This window comes from Babesia bigemina, assembly GCF_000981445.1.
Source record: "Babesia bigemina genome assembly Bbig001, chromosome : II".
Classification (NCBI taxonomy): Eukaryota; Apicomplexa; class Aconoidasida; order Piroplasmida; family Babesiidae; genus Babesia; species Babesia bigemina.
The window spans coordinates 1376910-1395077 of NC_027217.1; the positions used below are offsets into that span (position 1 = coordinate 1376910).

An 18168-nucleotide genomic window follows, 5' to 3' on the forward strand; every position below is an offset into this window, starting at 1 on the left:
GAATCTGCTTTTGTTTTATGTAACTCATTCGTTGATGGTTTAGGCTTGTGAGCTTTCATATACTCCGAATTGTGCTCACTGACACCACTCTAGATCTGCGTGTGGTCACGCATAGAGCATGTTTCCGCTTTCATATACACACGCAGACCAGATGATACCGTCATAATGCCGGTGACCGACACTCCGCAAACCCGGGTGCGGGCCTTTGTCGGGGAGACACCGCGACCGAGGATTCCGCTGAAAAAGCCCTGCGCTGCTTCAGGGCCGCAACTGTCCAGCGTTTCGCGGATCAGGAGTGCTTTAGGCGAGCACGGGTCCGCATCTGCAGCCACCAACGGCGGAGCGGCAACGGCGTCGGCACAAGGTCGAGGGTATGCATCCGTGCCGCGATGGCCGATGCCATCGGACTATGCCGACGCGTCGCTGTCTGCCACGCGGGAAGCCCAGTCTGCCACTCCGATGCACAACCCGGCCAGCAGCGCAGCGGAAACGACCTATGCACCCGCAGGTTCGGCTGCCCGGCAGCGTATCGGTAGGCCGTCGCGTCCCCCTGGATCATTCGGTGCAGAGGCCGCAGGTGTCCCCATGTATGCAAGCACGTCACGCGTGCACTCAATGCCGAGGCCGATCGGTGGTGGCACGTCGGTCGGACGTGACGACCACTCTGCGACGTCTACCACGCGGGATGGCTTTCCGGCATCCCGGCTCTTCGGGGACGAGTTCGCGAGCGCGACCACGTCGCGCATGTTTAGGGGTTCTCCCAACTCGCAGGAGGTGGTTTTGTTCGCGGTGCACCCGCAAACCGTGGTCCGGCCGTTGCGCCGGGCGGTGCGGCAGGTGTACACCAGACTGCTAGAGTGGCTGCTGGACGTGTTGCGTCGCCGAGGGATGCAGCGCAGGGTTGCGCTTGCGCGCCTCAATCGCACCAGATGGTTCGCTCGGCTGTTCGACTACACAGCGCTTGAGAGGATGCTGAATATCTTCAAGCTCTACCTGAGCCAATCCGATGCGTTGGCGGTGCCGCGGGAGTTTGTGGATGTGTACGACGCATTTTCACATGAAATAAATCGGTACTGCCTGTCGGATTCGATACGTCCGCGGGGGGAGAACGCACGCGCGCACCGCGCTTTGGTCGTAGGGGGGATCGACTTTACTGAGGAGACCCTAAAGAGCATGACGAGGTCGTTCGAGCCGGTGCACCACCCGTCGCAGCAGACGCCCATGATGCCGATGCACATGCAATCAGTGGGTTTGTCGGGATCGACGGGCGCCGCTAACGCAGGTTGGTGTTGTTTTGCGATTCCTTCGTCTCACCCTGGCGCAGGAGGCATAGCTTCGCCAACAGACCCCAGCGGCGCGTCTACCAGCTTCAGCCCAGGTTCGTTCTGGCTACGTTAACACCACATCTGCCTTCAGAGGTCAGCAAAGCGTCGATAAACCGCCGCTACCTGGTCACCCAGTACAACATTTCAGTGCTGGTCAGCATTATCTCGCGCCTTCAGGGTATCATGCGACAACGGCAGAAGACGCTCGACGACCTCAATAAGGAGCGCGAAGAGTTGGGCAGCCGACTATGCGAGCGCAGGCGTGCGTTGTTTGAGCGCTGCCGATCCTTGACCGAGCGACATATTCTCTCCGATTCTACGGACATGGAGAAAACGTTGCAGGATATACAGCAACAGTTCGACTGCACCGGAACCAATCGCACCTCCAAAGTGCTGGAGGATATTGAACGCCATATGCGCGTCATCAGCCGCCGCGCCAAATCACTCTCTTGGTTGTAGAGCCGTCAGCCCAGGCCAGCCACTACTCCGAGCTCAGGATATGGCGTTTGCGTTGCGCCCTACTGACTATATACAGCATGTCTGGGTGCAGTATGTACATATGGGACACGCCCTGCTGGGTAATGTCATAACATATCGTAGCGGTGCACGGCTAAGCGATGTGACGGCGAATACACTGTAAATATGCCACGGGTCGCACAGTTAGCATTAGACACGTATGTAGAGTCCATATTTTGCCTTCCGATCGGTATCAGTTAGTTTACGAAGCGCTTTCGTTCGGCCGCTTCTTTGCGTATAGTACTGCGGGCGCCACGGCGGCGTGAAATTATCACACATTGCCCTCATTCAACGCATATTAGCGTTAATGCAGACTTTAGCTCACGCAGAATCCCTTGTGGCATACAACGATCAACGACTGTGGTCGCCGCTTCATCACGTGATTCTGCACTCGTGACTGGATTCCGGACTCTGCGAGGCGAATCTGACCAGTTCCACAGCTACGACAAAATAAAAAGCTAATGTGTTGTTACTCCAGTACCATACTTGATGTTAGTGTATTACCTCGTCTTAGAGCAATACAGCCCCTAGGCTGCTTTTCAGTGGCAGGATTCCATGTCTTTTGCTCGCGCGTTTGGTCAATGTGGGCTCTTACAAGCTAACTCCGCATATACCAACGTACATGGGAGGAATGCGGTCGCGACTATGACGATCGTCAGTTGAGCTGGCAGATCAATGCAGTTGCTGACGTGGCTGCTGCCGGCCGCGCTGTTGTGCACGGAGGCATTTCGCCACAGCAGCCGTTACCATGATTCCTCCCTTATCAGTGCCGCCGGAGGCAGCGGCCGGCGTTCCATGCGGTTGCTTGGGTCCATGAAGCAGCTGAAGGGTGCACGAAAGTCAAGTCGCAGGCGCCCGAAGAAAACAACTCCGGCCAAGATATACCCGTCACCCACCCTATACTATGGGAACATCCAGGACTACTTCGGCGCTCCCCGCGAGTATTATGCTGTCCCATGCGCGGATGCGCTTGTGGTGATGCGGAGCGAGCCGATGCTGCGGCTGGTGAGCATGATCAAGAGGGGTACCACTGCCGGGGAGCTGTCTCGTGAGTTCGAGCAAGATACGGCATTTCGTAAAGCTGTCAATGCTGCTGTTGAACAGCTAAGGCTCATAGCTGATGGCCAGCGCTGTGACGTCACCCGTGACCTCGTTATATACTTTGAGCGTGTGGTCGAGCGGCCTTCGGAGTATCCGCATTTTGTGGATCGCGCGCACTCGATAAAGCGCCTGCAGGAATTTTGGCGCCGTCGGGAGTTCGTAAGGTACCGAGGCCTATTCAAGCAGGTGTACTGGCGGATGCGCCAAATCGCGGGCAAGGTCAACTACGCGGGCGTCACTCTGCAAGACTTCCGTGATCCCGCCCTCTGGAGGCGATACGGCGTTTTCAAAGGACTCCCTCGCTCCAGCATGGTCGACAACTACCTTGTGAAGCACAAGATCGCGCTTGACAGCGATATACGCGACTTTTACTTCATCGACGGGGACACCGATGAGGTGCGCTGCGTCTTGGACGCGGAAGCCGAGGGGCGGACTAAACGCCGAGTGGACGCGTTGGACCCTAAAGTGATGGATCGCATAGCCCGTGACCTCAGGGAACTTGGAGTGTTTCCAAACAATGAGTGGAATACGATGAACATGTCTCGCATCGACGAGTTGCAACGGGACTGCGCATCGCCTGACGCTCAGCGGGCTTATGCCATTCGGGATTTCTACCTCACGCACGCCTGCCCAGGGTACCGTGTCAACGGTGACCGGTTCTACCTGGAGTCGTTCGTGAACCACCGGTACAGGACGCGTACTCTGGAACGTGACCTGTCAGTGAAGTACGACAACTGGCTACGAAGCGGCGCCCCGCGCCCAACGCCGAGGCCTGTGGGAGTTAAGTACCAGCACATGGCCACGTGGAAGCGGCTGTCTCGCAACCAACGGCGGCATCTCGTGCAAGAGTTCCTGTATCCCAAAGCACAGGGCAAGCCAACTACGGAGTCCGCCACCACGGACGGTGCTGCTCCGAATTCCACAGCGGTGGATAACACACAAAGCGTCTAATATAGTTGCAAACACGCGCACCTCGATTGGGTCTACGAACATGTATGATGCGCCGCCGTGCCCACCGCACCCACAGTAGCTTGGAGCTTGGACGGCGCTGCAACAGAAAAGCTTATCGCGAAATCAGAGCACAGAGTGTTGTGTGGCCATATTTAAGATTGTCAGTTCTGATAAATAAAATGGAGGCTACAATACGGCCGAAGTGCGCCGTTGCAAAAGGTGGCTGGATACCTGTTTTAACAAATACCCAGCGTAAGTTGGTATCAACAGCAGACCGTAGGCAGTGCCATACGAATTCGCTTACAAAAGATCACATCGGTGAGATCTCCCACAAATTAACCATCTCGCTCTGGTCGGCAGCGTCAATCTGCACTGCGCGCCACAGGTCCGCAGCGCCGTAGCACATGCTGCGTACCTTACAAGGTGCCCCTCTCCAGTTGCAGCTCATTAAATTCCGCCATACCGGTGACATGTGGCCCGCCAAAAAAGTAAGCGGTAGCATGAATTCGGACTCCCTTTCAATGCAGTCTAGCGGTGCGTACACTACGAACCTCTTTGATACGAGGGATTCTCCTCGGAGCACGTAGTCAACACCATCCTCCACTGCCTTATCTAACCCATAATCATTACCTTGTTCAGCTGCAGAGGCGTAAACAGATTGCAAGTATGGTACAAGTCGCCCCTCGACGACGGAATCACAAGTGGGATTTGCCTCCTGGTCGTATTTCTCATATCCCACACTGCGTACAACAAGTCGCGCAAAGCGACCGCATTCAGGCACTTCAAACAACCACACAGACTCCACATGAACCTCCAGCGTCTCCTTGGGCACCACCGGTTCCATGGAAGGCAGCGCCTTGAGCAGAGAGGCCGTGTTAGGTTCGGTTGGCACACTGCCGTAATCCTTCACCATGTCAGCGAGCAATTCGCGTGGGAAGAGCTTGTTTTCGTTCAGCGACAACAGCCACTCCCTGTACCCCCCGAACATATAGACCACAGAACCTTGGCACATGGTGGAGATGTGGGAGCAGAGCAACGTCGGCTTCTCGATAGCCGATACAGAAGTCCAGCGCAGCTGGTATTTAGACAACGCCTCCAACCTCGGCTGGTTAAAGACGTACACATACTGGAACCACAGACCCAATTCCTCGATACTCTGTAGTAGCAGCTTTTCGTCATCACTTAGGGCAGCGCTGCCGCCCCGTGATGCACAGGCACAATCGCGCGCGGAAACAGTCCCAGTTCCTGCGTTAGCAGTAACTGGTGCACTTATGCGTTGTACATCTCGGTACATTGAATCCATTTTGTCCAACCACATGGCACGTTTCTCATTCCATGGAAGCCAGTCGCAATATCGCGATACGGCGGATTCGCAGAGAACAACCAATTGCAAGATCAGTGCCATGCCCGAAGCAACCGTTGCAAGGTCGCCACAGCAACATTTCAGCGAGTCCAACGTCATACTGTCGATGAGCTGCGCTAGGCGATTGTTCTCGACGCTGATCATCTCTGCGGGGTTTGTGCCGCATAAGTTACGCCCATTACTGGCACAAACATTACACGGCTGGCCACCAACTGCCGCATCGGTCGCTTTGCCCCTGCGTGTATCTCCTTCGCTCTTAACATGCATCATCAGATCGTTGTGAGACGGCGACTCGGATTTCATGATACCATAGCGTAACAACGTTGTACTTGACATCTCGATAATGCGCGACGAAAAGGATTTCACACCTTGACTAAGCGATATGAGTAGATGGCCGTAGGGGGTTGGCGCACGCCACGCCTCTACGGAGCCGTTTGGTTGCAACGACAGGTTGTTAAACTCCGGTTCGAGCTGTATCAACTTTGCTTGCAACCCCCTCTCGTTGCTGGTGAGCGGAGATAACCGGTCAATGAACATTCGGATGTCCCAAGGGGTATCCATAACCCCCCAAGAGAGACGAGGCGGGATGGTTGTTAGGTAGTTCAGGTAGTCAATTACAGTATCGAAACTTGTTGGCTGTCTTTCGAAGAATTCACGGCTGCGTCTCAGCCTAGGTTTAGCCATTTTGGGTTTCCGACCTTTCGGTTTTCGCCGTTTGATCATCTGTGTGCCGACCTCCTCTTTTACTTCGCCCACGTTCTTCGGATCGCTAGAGGCTTCCTGCGGATTAGGCGCCGTGTTGGAATCATCGGGTGCCTTTTTGTTGTCGTCCTGAGGCTCAGACGTTGAGCTTTCTTCCGCAGCTTTCCGCTTGTTCTTACCGGTCCCAGCGTCGACAGCAAAAATACGGTCCTCCATCAGTTGCTTGGCATAATCCGCAATCCTAAATTTGAACTTTTCAGGACCAAACGAAGCGCCGCGTCGTTGCTTTGACCGAATTGAGGTTCGTTGAGCTGTAAACCTGGCGGACGGCAGAGTGCGCACAAAAATGCGGCATCCCAGATCCCCGCCGAAATAGTAGTAATCATTGTAGAACCTATCACGACCCAGATGCACGTTACGCTGCACGTATCGTTCTTCCAATTCGGCCAGCTCCTTCATTATCTCCTTGGGCTTCTTCCGTTTCACCGTATCAATGGTAGCCACCAGGGCAACAGCCGAATCGTTTTCTCTGGAATTGTTTGTAACACCGCCCTCAGGATTTTGCGTATCGCCCTCTAACTTTACATCGCCCGCAGAAGCGTGTTTACCAGGTGCTATCGCTCCAGGCTCTTCCTTTATGGCCACACCATCGACATCGTTAGATTCCAATTTTACTTGAACGTTCGAAGATAGGTTTGACACATTTTCGGATTCAGTTTTTACGTCCGGGTGAGATTTTGCGTTAGATAGTTGCTGTGATGATGCAGCTTCCGTATTCTTCTTCGTTTTGTACCTACCCCTCCTTTTGACACCCACTTTTCCTTCAGCTGTGATGAGCGCACCGCCCTTTTCGGATTTGACTGCAGCGCCGACGTTATTTGTTAGTGCCATCGTTTCATAATCTGGCGACCTATCCACGTCCTCAGCCTTTCCATCAGCTGAAGCTGCCACGTTTGGCGCCTGCGTAACGTCACTCTTGACCAGTGCTGCCTTCAAGCTGAAAAACTCATCGTTCCTTTGGTCGATGAAGCGCTTGGCGTCTGGGCTATAAGCCAGCAGCTCACCCATCCACCGCAACAGTGTCAGCCTGTCGCGCACCTCAAGTTCAAAAATGCTGCAGACACGCAATTTTTCCAATATGACTTTCACCGCTTCGATTGACACTGTGCCTTTGAACATATGCTTAACTCTATTGATATCTGGGTACCACTGAATCTCGAATTCATAGTACGGAGAATACCGCTGCGCTCCTAAGCCACGACGGCGACCAACGCGAGTCCCCTCCTCTGCTTCCGCCTCTCCCTCTCCTTCTGCCTCATCTTCTTCCTCTTCATCGTCCACATCATCCTCGGAATTGTTAGTTGCCTGCAGCGACGCGTTTGATTTAGCTGTCGTAGATTCGCCCTTGGTACCTTCGGGGGCCTCTTTATCGATGGGTTCATCGTCTTCTTCGTCTTCGTCGTCGTCTTCCATGGCGGTAGACCGCGCATCTCCGAAACTCCTAGAGTTTAGCCTGTACAGATACCTACGACGGCACGAGTAAACTGCGTAGAATAGATAGAGCCGCAATAGACACGGCCAAGTGAACTCCGTCAACATCATTGGATTCAGCGCGACCTTCGCACTCAACAAGCTAATTGACTCCTTGAAACCGAATCCCAACACGGGCTCCGTTTTGTTCGGCGTCACTGGATCCACAGTGAAAAGAGCCAGAGATGAAGCCCTCAACCGGTCATTCAGCGCATTGATCAGGTCCGAACGCTCTCGTGCCTCCGGTAAAACCTCCGTTTGCCAGACCAGCATTTTTTTAGAGAAGGTCGGCAACACCTCGAAAACATCTGAGGGGTATATCACTCGGTAATCGGCTCCTTCCCGGCAATGGCTGGATAGCAGATCCATGGGTACGCCTTCTAAACGCGAATTTAATGATATCACAACGCCTTCCGGTAGATACTCGTAATCCACATTGGTGTAAACGTAAGACTTAGTTGCCGCCAGCAACCGCTCGACCTTTTTAAACCTTCTGTTCCACCGCGCAGTGTTTATGTATGGAATCGGGTGTTCAGGCTCCGGTATTATGTGCCTGAACCGCCCGCGGTAGAGGCAGCCGCCGTGAGTAGATATGAAATAAGACAGCGTATCATAGTCGGGCATGCTCGCCTTTATGTCGCGTTCCTGCGCGTCCTTCTTCTTGTCCGACAGAGGTGAGAGTAGCCGCATCATCCGCACCTTATACTCGTAACTCTCATAGCGGCTGAAGTCGTTCAGGGAACGCATAAGCCCGACATACAGGTCATTTACCCTCTTATCTAGCCTCTGGAATTTGGGTAACCAGTCCTGGTCCTTTGCAACCAAGCTGCAGAGACATTGGGGTGGTTCAAAACGGAACGTGGAAGGCTCTATGGGCTTGTACACGTCGACGCTGGTGGTGTAGAGCAGACTCTTTTCGAGCTCGGCGAAAGTGAACCTGGGCAGCATCGGCTGAGCAGTGGAGGGTGACGCCGAGAACTGTCGACACACGTTCGCTATATCCAAAATGTCATCCGCGCCGTAGAACCTGAGTAGACGGAGAGGGATATCGCGTGGGTAATACCTCGCATCATTCAGTTCAACGCAGCAATCATTGAGCAACGCCAGCGGTTGTCTGCCGGCTTCGTCGCCTGAAACGTCGCTCGACGTGTTGTAGCACGTGTACGCGAAGTCATCCGGCAAAGCAAGTGCGTTGCACTGCTTCTCTGTGTCAATCAACATCTGTTGACGATGTCGCATCGCTTCATCAGGCTCCGGCGCCGCTACAGACCGCTTAACGACGGGTTTCGGTTCCTCGTGCACAATCAGCTGCACTTCTTCAGAATCCGCCAGCTTCGAGTTGCGCTTTATGATGCGCCCCGAGACCTTGCTTTTGATCTCTACTGGAGGCGGCGCTTGTACTACAACCTTTATAGCGTCCATAGCCGCGGCAGTTTTGCTTGCTTTGCTTTCCCTATACACCCTCGTAGCGGAACCGTCCTTGTGTGTTTTGCTCGCCTTAGCCGACTTAGGTTGCGGCCCTATCTTTGGCATTTTGTGCGCTCGTACCACTTCGGAAGTAGCGATGAGCGCCTTCGTATCCACCAAAGGTGGCCGGGCTGGAATAGGCATATTCCTTTGCCTCTTTTGTTGTAACATTTCGGGATCATCATAAAGCTGCTGGAAGGTGGATAGATACTTCTCTGTGAGACGTGCGGTGCTCATGAACTCGGGCACCACGAAACTCTGGTCGAAGAAGACGAACGGCCGATGTTCCTTCAACACCGCCATTAGGTCGCACAACAGCAATCCAATAGTGTTTGCGCCAGTGTTAGCTGCTGCGAGGTCGGGTGGCGCATACATGGTGCCTAGCCCGGCTGGCTCCATGTTGATATCCGAAACGAGCATACTGTTTCCCATAACCTTAGAAGCACCCAACATGGTGTACGGCGCATCGAGTCCAGCATAAAGGTCGCGCGCATCGAGTGGTGGATAAGCTTGCAGGGAATTGATACTTCCTATGCTGGAGGGGGCGTTCATTTCCTGCGTCTGCTCATAACTGCTCTCTTTATTGCGGCTTTGGAAGAGATGCACATGGAGGCAGTCCCTGTATATCATCTCTATAACCTTGATAAGGTCCGCCTCCGTTAACCCCTGCACATGCATGGCCTCGTTCCAGGTGGTAAGGGCCGAACCGCCCTCTGCCATTATCTCCGCCATTATATCGTGAAGCCTGCGGTTGCGGTCGCGCTGGTATTCCTTGGTGATGCGCGTCGAGAGGTTGTAGTAGAGCATGAATGATACATAGTAGTTGACGTAGCGCTGCGCCGGCTTGTCCAGCCGATAGTATACATCGTGCTCACTTATGACGTATAACGCGGGCACATCGGACGGCTTGCACCCGTAGTCGATAAAGAAGTCCAGGATGCGGGCACGCACGCCTATTACCTTGCACTTGCGGCGCTGCCGGCCACGCGACGAGTCGTGGGACGAAAGGTCTTCGTTGAGTGTCGGATGCATCAGCGCGCTCAACTCGCTGGCGGTGTAGAGACTGTTCACCAGTTTTAGCTTCCCCATCAACCAGAGCCCCATGCCGAAACGGGACAAGTGGTCTAGCGGCGTTATCTTATCGCACGCTGGGGAATAAATTATGAAGTCGTCGACATAACGTATCACAGTGCCGTCCTCCTGAAAGAAGGTAAAGGCGGACGGTATCGCAGCCTCCCCATGGTACCGCTCATGACTTCGAGTCAGCACCGCTTCGTTGCAGGACGAGACTCCGTACGTGCAGTCTATGTCCTCGCCCGACTGGAGATGCTCCGCCTGGCTGCCCAGGGAGGAGCCACCGGTTTCGTACATCGTCGTCACCGCGGTCTCTGTGCTGGGGTCGTAGGTGCAGTACCGGTTCACTCCAACCTGCTGCAGCAGCATAGATCGCCAGGCGAGCCCGCTGCGCAGCCGCTGCGTGATGGAGTCTACCGCCGCGGACTCGGAGAAGGTAGCTCCGCCGGCGGCGTGCGCCATCGCCCTACCTGCTGCCATACGGTCTGCCATATGTTTTTAAAGGCTAGTAGCAGGTGAAACTGAGCGCCGGTTCCTGTATTGTTAGTGGCGGCCCACACACCTTCGCGGAGCAGCGAGCACACGATAGGCGTCGCCACCATACACATTCACACACCCGCACAACAAGCTAACTATTCATCATTGCTAAGGTTGATTCAGCTATATACCGGGCTTCCGAGGAGGGTAAACGATCGAGCGTATGTCTCAACACACGAAGCTCTGTAGACACGTGACATGGGCCGCAACACAAAACTCACCTTCCTTCGAATAGAAAGACGATATATGGCTTTCGACGTTCATCACCGCGGAATTTTGAGGCGCCAAACTGCGGGAACTGCCAACCATGAAATTCCACACACTAGTTCCTAGCGAAAAGGGCCAAAAGTGGTCGTCCTCCGGTTCGTCGAACGGGTCATAGTAGACCATCGGGGGTTGCACGTTGTAGGTAGACACGTGGTGAAGTTTTCTCTCGCCTTGGCCGGTACTTTCCGTACCCGTGGCATTCGGCGTTCCGTGGTGTTCATCCTCGACGTTTATATCGCCGCCAGCTTGTGGTTGCTCGTCAATATCTGAACTTGGCGATTCACTCAGTACTGCATCACGGTCATTATAAGATCCGGTCGATGTAGGCGACTCGCTTTGCGTGCTACCTTGTTCGCTGCCTGGCGGGTTGCATTCTTGTTCCCTTGCAGTTGAGAAACCTGTTCCCCCTGCTGCAGGCGAGGCACTGCGCAACGAGCAGGTCGATTTGTTATCGTCACTTTCGTCATGGAATGGCTGCTCACCATCCAACGTATCTGCGATAGTTATGCTTGACCGTATGCTTCGTTGCTCCATTTTTAACTTTTCCAAATGGTAAATGCGTTCCGCCAGTCTGTAACACGGCTCGTTTAGTGTAGTATAACTTGCTGCGAACACGTCATTACTACTGACAGATTCATTTCTGCACTCTGATGAATCATAAAATGGGTGACCCACGTGGCATCCTCGTCGTCCGAAATTGTTGGTGCCTGAGAGTCCAAGCATGGATGGTAATTTCCCAGGTCGAAAGGCAATTTTGGTGGCAGTACAATTGAAATGGGCTCCTTCACCGTGCCCAATTCCTTAGTAAGCTCCTGGAATTTCCGAACAGCAATGGGACTGTGTTCCACGATGGTAAGGTTGCGGCAGTGGAAATTGTCCACTCTTCTGAACTCGATCTCTTCTGGCAGCACCGGTATGAGGTTGGAATCGTGCGTTGTGTAGTCTCGGAGGTGCAAACACTCGTCATTCTCCGAGTTCATGTTGATCATCTCGGTATCCTCTGCGGGCATCCCATCGCTGCGAAGACATCCGCCTATACAACGCCCACCAATTCTCTCCCAGAGGCTACGGCGTTTGCTAACCTTTCTCATGATGTGGACTTCGAATATGCTGCACTGTGCCAAACACCCCCTGCTGAAGCGGCTGATCCGCTCGCTCCGAATATGCGAGGGTAAGACCTTCACCCCACAGTGATTAGTGGGAAACTACAGGAGATGCAGCGTACTGGAATTTAATTTTTTAATAAGACGCTACAAGACATGTGTGAGTTACGTCAAGTGGCTTTGAATCAGGCAGGAACAGAGGGGTGGTATTCCTGTGACACCATGCGCCTAAAAGTCGGCGCATGGGAAAATATCCCCGGATCTGCGATCGAAGCCATTTGGAACCAGAAGCGGTTGCTTTGCACATTAGATATATATCTATGAGTCTCGTAATGATTTTATAGACCATGAGTGTCATGATGTCGATACTTCGGTATGATTAATTGTCGGCTCACTCGAACACAATATGGCACATCAAGCTCCCGCGATTCATCGCAGGCTTTTGCATTTGGCGCATTTGAAATAGCATTGAGCTATCATGTACCCGAAACCATAAACTATTTTGAACGTTAACCAATTTTAAGGGGAGCGAAGTTAGAAGAAGCGCCCAAATGCAACGAAGCAAATCGCTGCACTGCAGGACACTAACTCCTTATTTCATCACGGCAGAAAATGCAGTTTATTAAGTTAATACTGTGTCATTGATATGCCATTACCGTGCGAAGCGCCATTGTTGCCTGTTTCATTCCTCCAAAGGCCTTTTCAACGCATCTACGGTGGGCGAAACCAGCGAAATCAGATTCCCCACGGATCGTACATAACTTTCACCACCACGTACGCATCGTAACTGAATAAGCTCTCTAACTGAAATTATCGGTGTACAAAGTGGAACTTGCGATAATGCGACACTGTGAGCCGAAGGCGGGAAAAGACAAGAAAAAGTCGCCTAACATTTTCGCTCGTGAATCACCCGTGCTCACGTCCAGATCATATTTTCCGTTGACTCCTTCTCAAGGAACATTTCGTAGAGCGGACTGCAGCTTCGCAAACGTTCCACGGCAGACCTGAGCTCCGCCAGCAGTTGGTCGATCTCGCGTTCTGTAGTAAAACGACCAATGCCAAAGCGAATTGACGTGTGCGCAACTTCTTCGCCGACTCCAATGCTGCGCAGGACGTAGCTAGGTTCCAGACTTGTGGATGTGCACGCCGATCCTATAGCACAAATTAGCTAAAAATTTCAAAGCGCATCGCAAGGAAAAAGCATCATCAACGTGAAAATCATTCAGTGATAAGGAATCCGCAATGAATGTTCAAATGACCATTGCGGTTTGATTAAACAGAGACTATTGCAAATGTTGCCTACGGAGGCTCAGGCAAATGGTATTAATTGAGGGGCAACATAACCAATAACTAAACCTACCACTGGATAGTGCAATATTTTGCAGTGACATAAGCAGCGATTCACCTTCTATGAACTCGAAAGAGACGTTCAAATTTCCCCAGTAACGTTCGCCATCCTTGACTGGACCATTTATATGCACGTGGCCTATGTCCCGCATGCCGTCCACCAGCTTCTGCCACAAACGACGTGCGTTGCTTAAGTCGCGCTGCATCTCCTGACGGGCCACGCTAGCGGCTGCACCGAGTCCCACTACCAACGGCGTGGGTAGCGTCCCTGATCTTAGACCTCGTTCCTGCCCACCGCCGTCGATGATTGGGCGTAGCCGGATGCGCGGCCGCCTGCCCACGTAAAGGGCGCCCACTCCCTTGGGGCCGTATATCTTGTGCCCAGATATGGACATAAGGTCGACTGGTAGTTTAGATAGGTCGAGGGGCACTTTCCCGAAGCTCTGCGCGGCATCAGTATGGAAAATCACGCCGCGCTCTCGGCACGTTTGCCCGATGCCCTCCAGATTCTGGAGTGTGCCGATTTCGTTGTTGAGATGTATGATTGAGCACAGAAACGTCTTTGGCGTGATTGCAGCCGCGACATCGGTTGCGCTGACGACCCCCTTGGTATCCGGCTTCAGGTAGGTCACCTTGTAGCCCCGATTTTCCAGATGGCGGCAGGTCTGCAGGACGCATTTGTGGTCTATTTGCGAGGTTATAATGTGATCCTTTATTTTTGACGGATCGGGGTGTTCGAGGTTGCTGTAATATTCGGTGACGCCCTTGATGGCCAAATTGTTGGACTCCGTGGCACCCGAGGTGAAGATTATGCTGCGGGGGTCGCAATTGAGTAATGCAGCCACCTCAGACCTCGCTTCCTCCACGGCGTGTTCAGCGTCCCAACCGAAGGAGTGGGTGCGGCTGTGCGGGTTTCCGAAGCTGTGGCTCAAGTACGGCAGCATCCGATCCAGCACCCTCGGGTCGACGGGGGTTGTGGCCTGGTAGTCGAGATAGACACGCCCCTCATTATAGGCACGCCATTGGCGCCGTGCGCTGCAGACCTCCAACCGCTGCAGGCTACCGATTGCGGCCGCGTTCCTTAGCACGCTTCCCACGCCACCTCCAATGACAGGATGCACCTCGTCAATGCGGCGGCACCCTAATCTTCCATGGGCGTAGTTACGAATAGCCGCTGTTCCAAATGTCGCCAGCTTGCCATTAGCGCGATGGAGCGCCTGGACAGTGTATAGTTGAATCTGGGCGTTCAGCATTGTTGCGGAAGTCTCGTCATCTTCTGCGTGAAGAAGGCTGCGTTAAAATGCGAGCCAAGTTAATGTGACGTCACAATCATCATATGAATTGCGAAATTATGTACAGTTATATTGTTTCATCTAAGTATTCGTTAGGAAGCGTTGCCAACAACTGCGAGGTTGTTGTTGGGAGCTGAAGGACAAATGCTGGTGGCGTTATCCGAGATTTCGCAAAAAAATTATACACATCTCTCAATACGCATTCCAATTATCAGCGTATGACACCTCGGTTATTAAAGCTATATGATCTGCAGTACTGAAGCAGTTCGACGTGGAATTGCGTCGACGCCAGCCATCACTAAAATCTGATTGCCTCGATCCAGCAACCCACATTAGCTCCATAAAAATGTAGTAGTTTGAACTACCGGGCAACAAGCGCTTAATGCTCTCAGTGCTTATGCGACATACGAAGGATGTGCAACGCGACGTTTCGCCGAGTTATCCATACCAGCGGTGATCAACATCTGTGAATGCTGCTCCTACTATTATCAATTGCGTATCTCTACTTTCATCCCATTACATATGAGCGTAGACACGATATAACTCAGCAGTCTGCCCAGCATAGCTGTCTACTACGTGTTAAAGACGTTATACGTTGACAAAGGTATAATTTAATCAGCATTAGCGTGTGTCAGATTTGACAGTTTCCGAAATCAATGGATGGACTCAGGGTCTGCAAAAGCTAAATGATTACGGAGGACGCTCTACCTACCAATCATTTTTAGTGTCATCGTCAGATGAGTCTATGTACTCAATTCTCGCGCCTGATCTGGAGCCTTCGGACGAGCGCTGATTGCAGTTCTTGTTCACCGCAAATATAGCGACGATCACCAAGAGAGGTGAAAGCGCAAGCGTCAGCTTGACTGCCGCTATGAAGTATTGTAGTATCGGTAGCACCATTGTGTAGCAGTCGGCGCTGCCTTAATTATAAAATTATACTGTGAGTTGTACGGGTAGTCGTCACGTGAGCCTGGGGGCTGTTAGGGACGTGTGCCGCGGAAGAGGTGTTCCCACGTTCCGGAGTAGCGGGGAGCGCTTTTGAGAAGTACGACGCTGACCACGTTCCCGCGTCCCTCCATGTCGTGTATTGACCAAAAGCAGCCATCGACGTCGACCTTGCCGCGCAAGGGTCGAGACACAGCCTTGCCGTTGTACGTGATGGTCAGCTCCCGCGGCATGAATGTCACGGCATAGTCGTCCTCTCTGTCCTCGGGCGATATGCACGGGAACCAGAGGTCGAAATAACGGCTGTGTTGGCGCCAGCTAACCTCAAAGGGGGGTAGCGCGGTGACTACTACAGGCTCGTTCAGAATGCCCTTCTGGCGGTAGAATCCGCTGATTAGGTTGCTAAGGTCCTCCCGACGAAGCTTGCCTTGCGTGAGGCTTCTCATATATTGCGCGTCGCGGCTTTCTTGCGTCGATTGGAGTCCCGCGTCATCTTGTGTCCATCCCTCATCCTCCGGCCGCATCTCACCCAGGTTGCGCCTGACCTCCTCCTCGGTAGGGTGACGCAGCTCGGAGAGGTCGAACATAGCGTTTAGGTGCTCATCGAGCACATCATTTTGCTCTTTTAAGAGCTCCGAGACGTTGGGTTTCTCATCTGAATCCGCTGTTCCGCCAAGGTCCCGTAGCGCTGCACGACGGCGTAAGTAGAGTTCCTCCGCAGCCATCATCTCCTTTTTCCACATGGGTCCAAGTTTCCCCTGCTTCGCGTCGTGTATTAGCTTCATTAGGTCTGCAACGTCAGCTTCAGTGACTTCCTCCGCGTCCGCATTGTCGGATTCGTAGCCAGACTCGTAACCAGCGTCCAGGCCGAGTCCCGGCATGCCCTCCAGCGGATCGACTTTGACAGCAACAATTCGCAACAAACGCCCTCTATGGCAGACGTCGCAATGAGTAACACGCTCCGACGAACGAAATGGGATTTCGCTTGCATTGGCTCTCTGAGATTCACACCACGCGGATAAAACGAAAAGCGGACGCCGCGCGATCTGATTTTGCTACGTTATCAAAACACTGCTTAGTAGTTATGACAGCGACTTGTGTTTGTTCTAGTACTATTGTATGTTGTGGGCAACGGCAAGGCTTGAATGCGCTTGCCGTTCCCGCTGCTGGTGACGTCTAAGTGTTGTGCAATATAAAACATTATGCTGTCACAGATAGTTGCTATTGTGGGCGGCGCTAGGAGGTGCTGCGTACATCGCATTTTGTTGTGTAGTCGTGAGTTACTTAATTCCCGTGGTCTTCGAGGCTGGAACCATTAGCGTTACTTTTTATAAGCGTCACCATCAACGCAGCGCCGCACGAATCTTATGGCTGGCATCCTATGGCGCGGGTACATCGTCCGCCTCTAAGCAGTAAATTGCATATGAAATGAGTACCTCCAGACACCGTGGAGTGTCTAGTTAGACTAGCACGACATTTAGTAATCTAAAAAGTTAAAGATCGTCACATAAAATCTTAAGTGTAATTACATATTGATTACCACATGGTGGATGCGAAGACGGCCGCCAAGAGCAGACCGATAGTGCCGAAGCTCGCAGCGTTCATCTCCTTGCACTTCGCTACTGATGATTTCAGGTCTTCGTCTGCTAGGTTGTAAGCCTTGAAAGCTATTATGGCTTCCGTAAGATGAGGTTCATTCTGTACTAGTTGAGTTAACTTTTGCTGAATTTCGTAGCCTTTTACAACTTTATTTGCTTCGATTTCAGGTAAGTGTATCTTCATCCAATCCATAACACTCCGGGTTATCGCATTCTTGTCCAGGTTTGTTTCATTCGGTTTGTTGGCAATTACACCGTGTAGTTCGTAAAGATCATTGGCAAATGAAGGTAACACAAATCTGAGATTCAAAAACATATCGTCTATCTGCATACCCTCTTTTACGTTATGCGAATTGTTTGGCGCGTCAAGCACACCCCTAGCAACATTCGGGTCACTTCCAGGTTCCTCTATTTGGGTTGCCTCAGCTTTCGTGGATTCATGAGACACGTGTTTAGCATAATCCCCGAAAAGGAGGCCAAACAACAGGTGGAAAGATTTTCCAGATATATCCAGAGCATTGCGTATGGCCTTAGCCTGTTCGACGCTCGTGTAGTTTTGCATTTGTATACCTGTCGGAAGGGATGTCGCCTGCTGAGACGCATATCTAAGGAACCGATCTTGATGCTCGGTTGGAAGCGCTTCTGTCCATTTGTGCATTGAGTGACTAATAAGCTCCTTGAATACTTCTTCGACCTTTTCAAGCAGATGAACGTTTAGTCCATCACCATCCATCAGGCTCATAACTACCTTGAAGCGCTTTTCCGTTGAGGGTATAACGTAGTCATAATCCACCCCGTCAATCTTCTGAGTTATATCACCAGTCAGCTCCGGTGGAGGTGGTGGTGGAGGAATTTGCTCATCATCGCTAGCAGCAGTGACGTTGATAAGGCTGGCAACATAAAGCGCCAAGGGAATAAAAAATTTCATCATTTCTTACGATTATACGCGTAAATAAAAAACAAATACAGTTTTTAAATGATATGACGAAAATTAAACATCGTAATGCTGCTCAGCCGCATAGCGACAGATGTGGTAGACACGGCGCATGA

The 18168-nt window shown here is 52.3% G+C and overlaps 8 protein-coding genes across 8 annotated transcripts; 2 read left to right on the forward strand and 6 right to left on the reverse strand.

Annotated features, from left to right (window-relative positions):
- Window positions 1-165: 165 nt before the first annotated feature.
- BBBOND_0206130 (hypothetical protein, conserved) lies at window positions 166-1784 on the forward strand (the record flags this gene model as incomplete). The annotated part of the gene is made up of 3 exons (XM_012912187.1): window positions 166-1282; window positions 1325-1378; window positions 1417-1784. The coding sequence occupies 3 exons, from the start codon at window positions 166-168 to the stop codon at window positions 1782-1784; spliced, it is 1539 nt and encodes a 512-aa protein (XP_012767641.1).
- An 870-nt stretch (window positions 1785-2654) lies between these two features.
- BBBOND_0206140 (hypothetical protein, conserved) lies at window positions 2655-3893 on the forward strand (the record flags this gene model as incomplete). The annotated part of the gene is made up of 1 exon (XM_012912188.1): window positions 2655-3893. The coding sequence occupies one exon, from the start codon at window positions 2655-2657 to the stop codon at window positions 3891-3893; it is 1239 nt and encodes a 412-aa protein (XP_012767642.1).
- A 310-nt stretch (window positions 3894-4203) lies between these two features.
- On the reverse strand, window positions 4204-10491 carry BBBOND_0206150 (hypothetical protein, conserved; the record flags this gene model as incomplete). Its single annotated transcript, XM_012912189.1, has 1 exon — window positions 4204-10491. The coding sequence occupies one exon, from the start codon at window positions 10489-10491 to the stop codon at window positions 4204-4206; it is 6288 nt and encodes a 2095-aa protein (XP_012767643.1).
- Window positions 10492-10734: 243 nt separating this feature from the next.
- Window positions 10735-11822, reverse strand: BBBOND_0206160 (hypothetical protein, conserved; the record flags this gene model as incomplete). Its single annotated transcript, XM_012912190.1, has 2 exons — window positions 10735-11473; window positions 11509-11822. 2 exons carry the CDS (start codon window positions 11820-11822, stop codon window positions 10735-10737), a joined length of 1053 nt encoding a protein of 350 aa, XP_012767644.1.
- A 1030-nt stretch (window positions 11823-12852) lies between these two features.
- Window positions 12853-14536, reverse strand: BBBOND_0206170 (cysteine desulfurase, putative; the record flags this gene model as incomplete). The annotated part of the gene is made up of 2 exons (XM_012912191.1): window positions 12853-13088; window positions 13297-14536. The coding sequence occupies 2 exons, from the start codon at window positions 14534-14536 to the stop codon at window positions 12853-12855; spliced, it is 1476 nt and encodes a 491-aa protein (XP_012767645.1).
- Window positions 14537-15283: 747 nt separating this feature from the next.
- Window positions 15284-15475, reverse strand: BBBOND_0206180 (hypothetical protein; the record flags this gene model as incomplete). The annotated part of the gene is made up of 1 exon (XM_012912192.1): window positions 15284-15475. The coding sequence occupies one exon, from the start codon at window positions 15473-15475 to the stop codon at window positions 15284-15286; it is 192 nt and encodes a 63-aa protein (XP_012767646.1).
- Window positions 15476-15555: 80 nt separating this feature from the next.
- Window positions 15556-16401, reverse strand: BBBOND_0206190 (hypothetical protein; the record flags this gene model as incomplete). The annotated part of the gene is made up of 1 exon (XM_012912193.1): window positions 15556-16401. The coding sequence occupies one exon, from the start codon at window positions 16399-16401 to the stop codon at window positions 15556-15558; it is 846 nt and encodes a 281-aa protein (XP_012767647.1).
- Window positions 16402-17056: 655 nt separating this feature from the next.
- On the reverse strand, window positions 17057-18046 carry BBBOND_0206200 (hypothetical protein; the record flags this gene model as incomplete). The annotated part of the gene is made up of 1 exon (XM_012912194.1): window positions 17057-18046. One exon carries the CDS (start codon window positions 18044-18046, stop codon window positions 17057-17059), a length of 990 nt encoding a protein of 329 aa, XP_012767648.1.
- Between the last annotated feature and the right edge of the window lie 122 nt (window positions 18047-18168).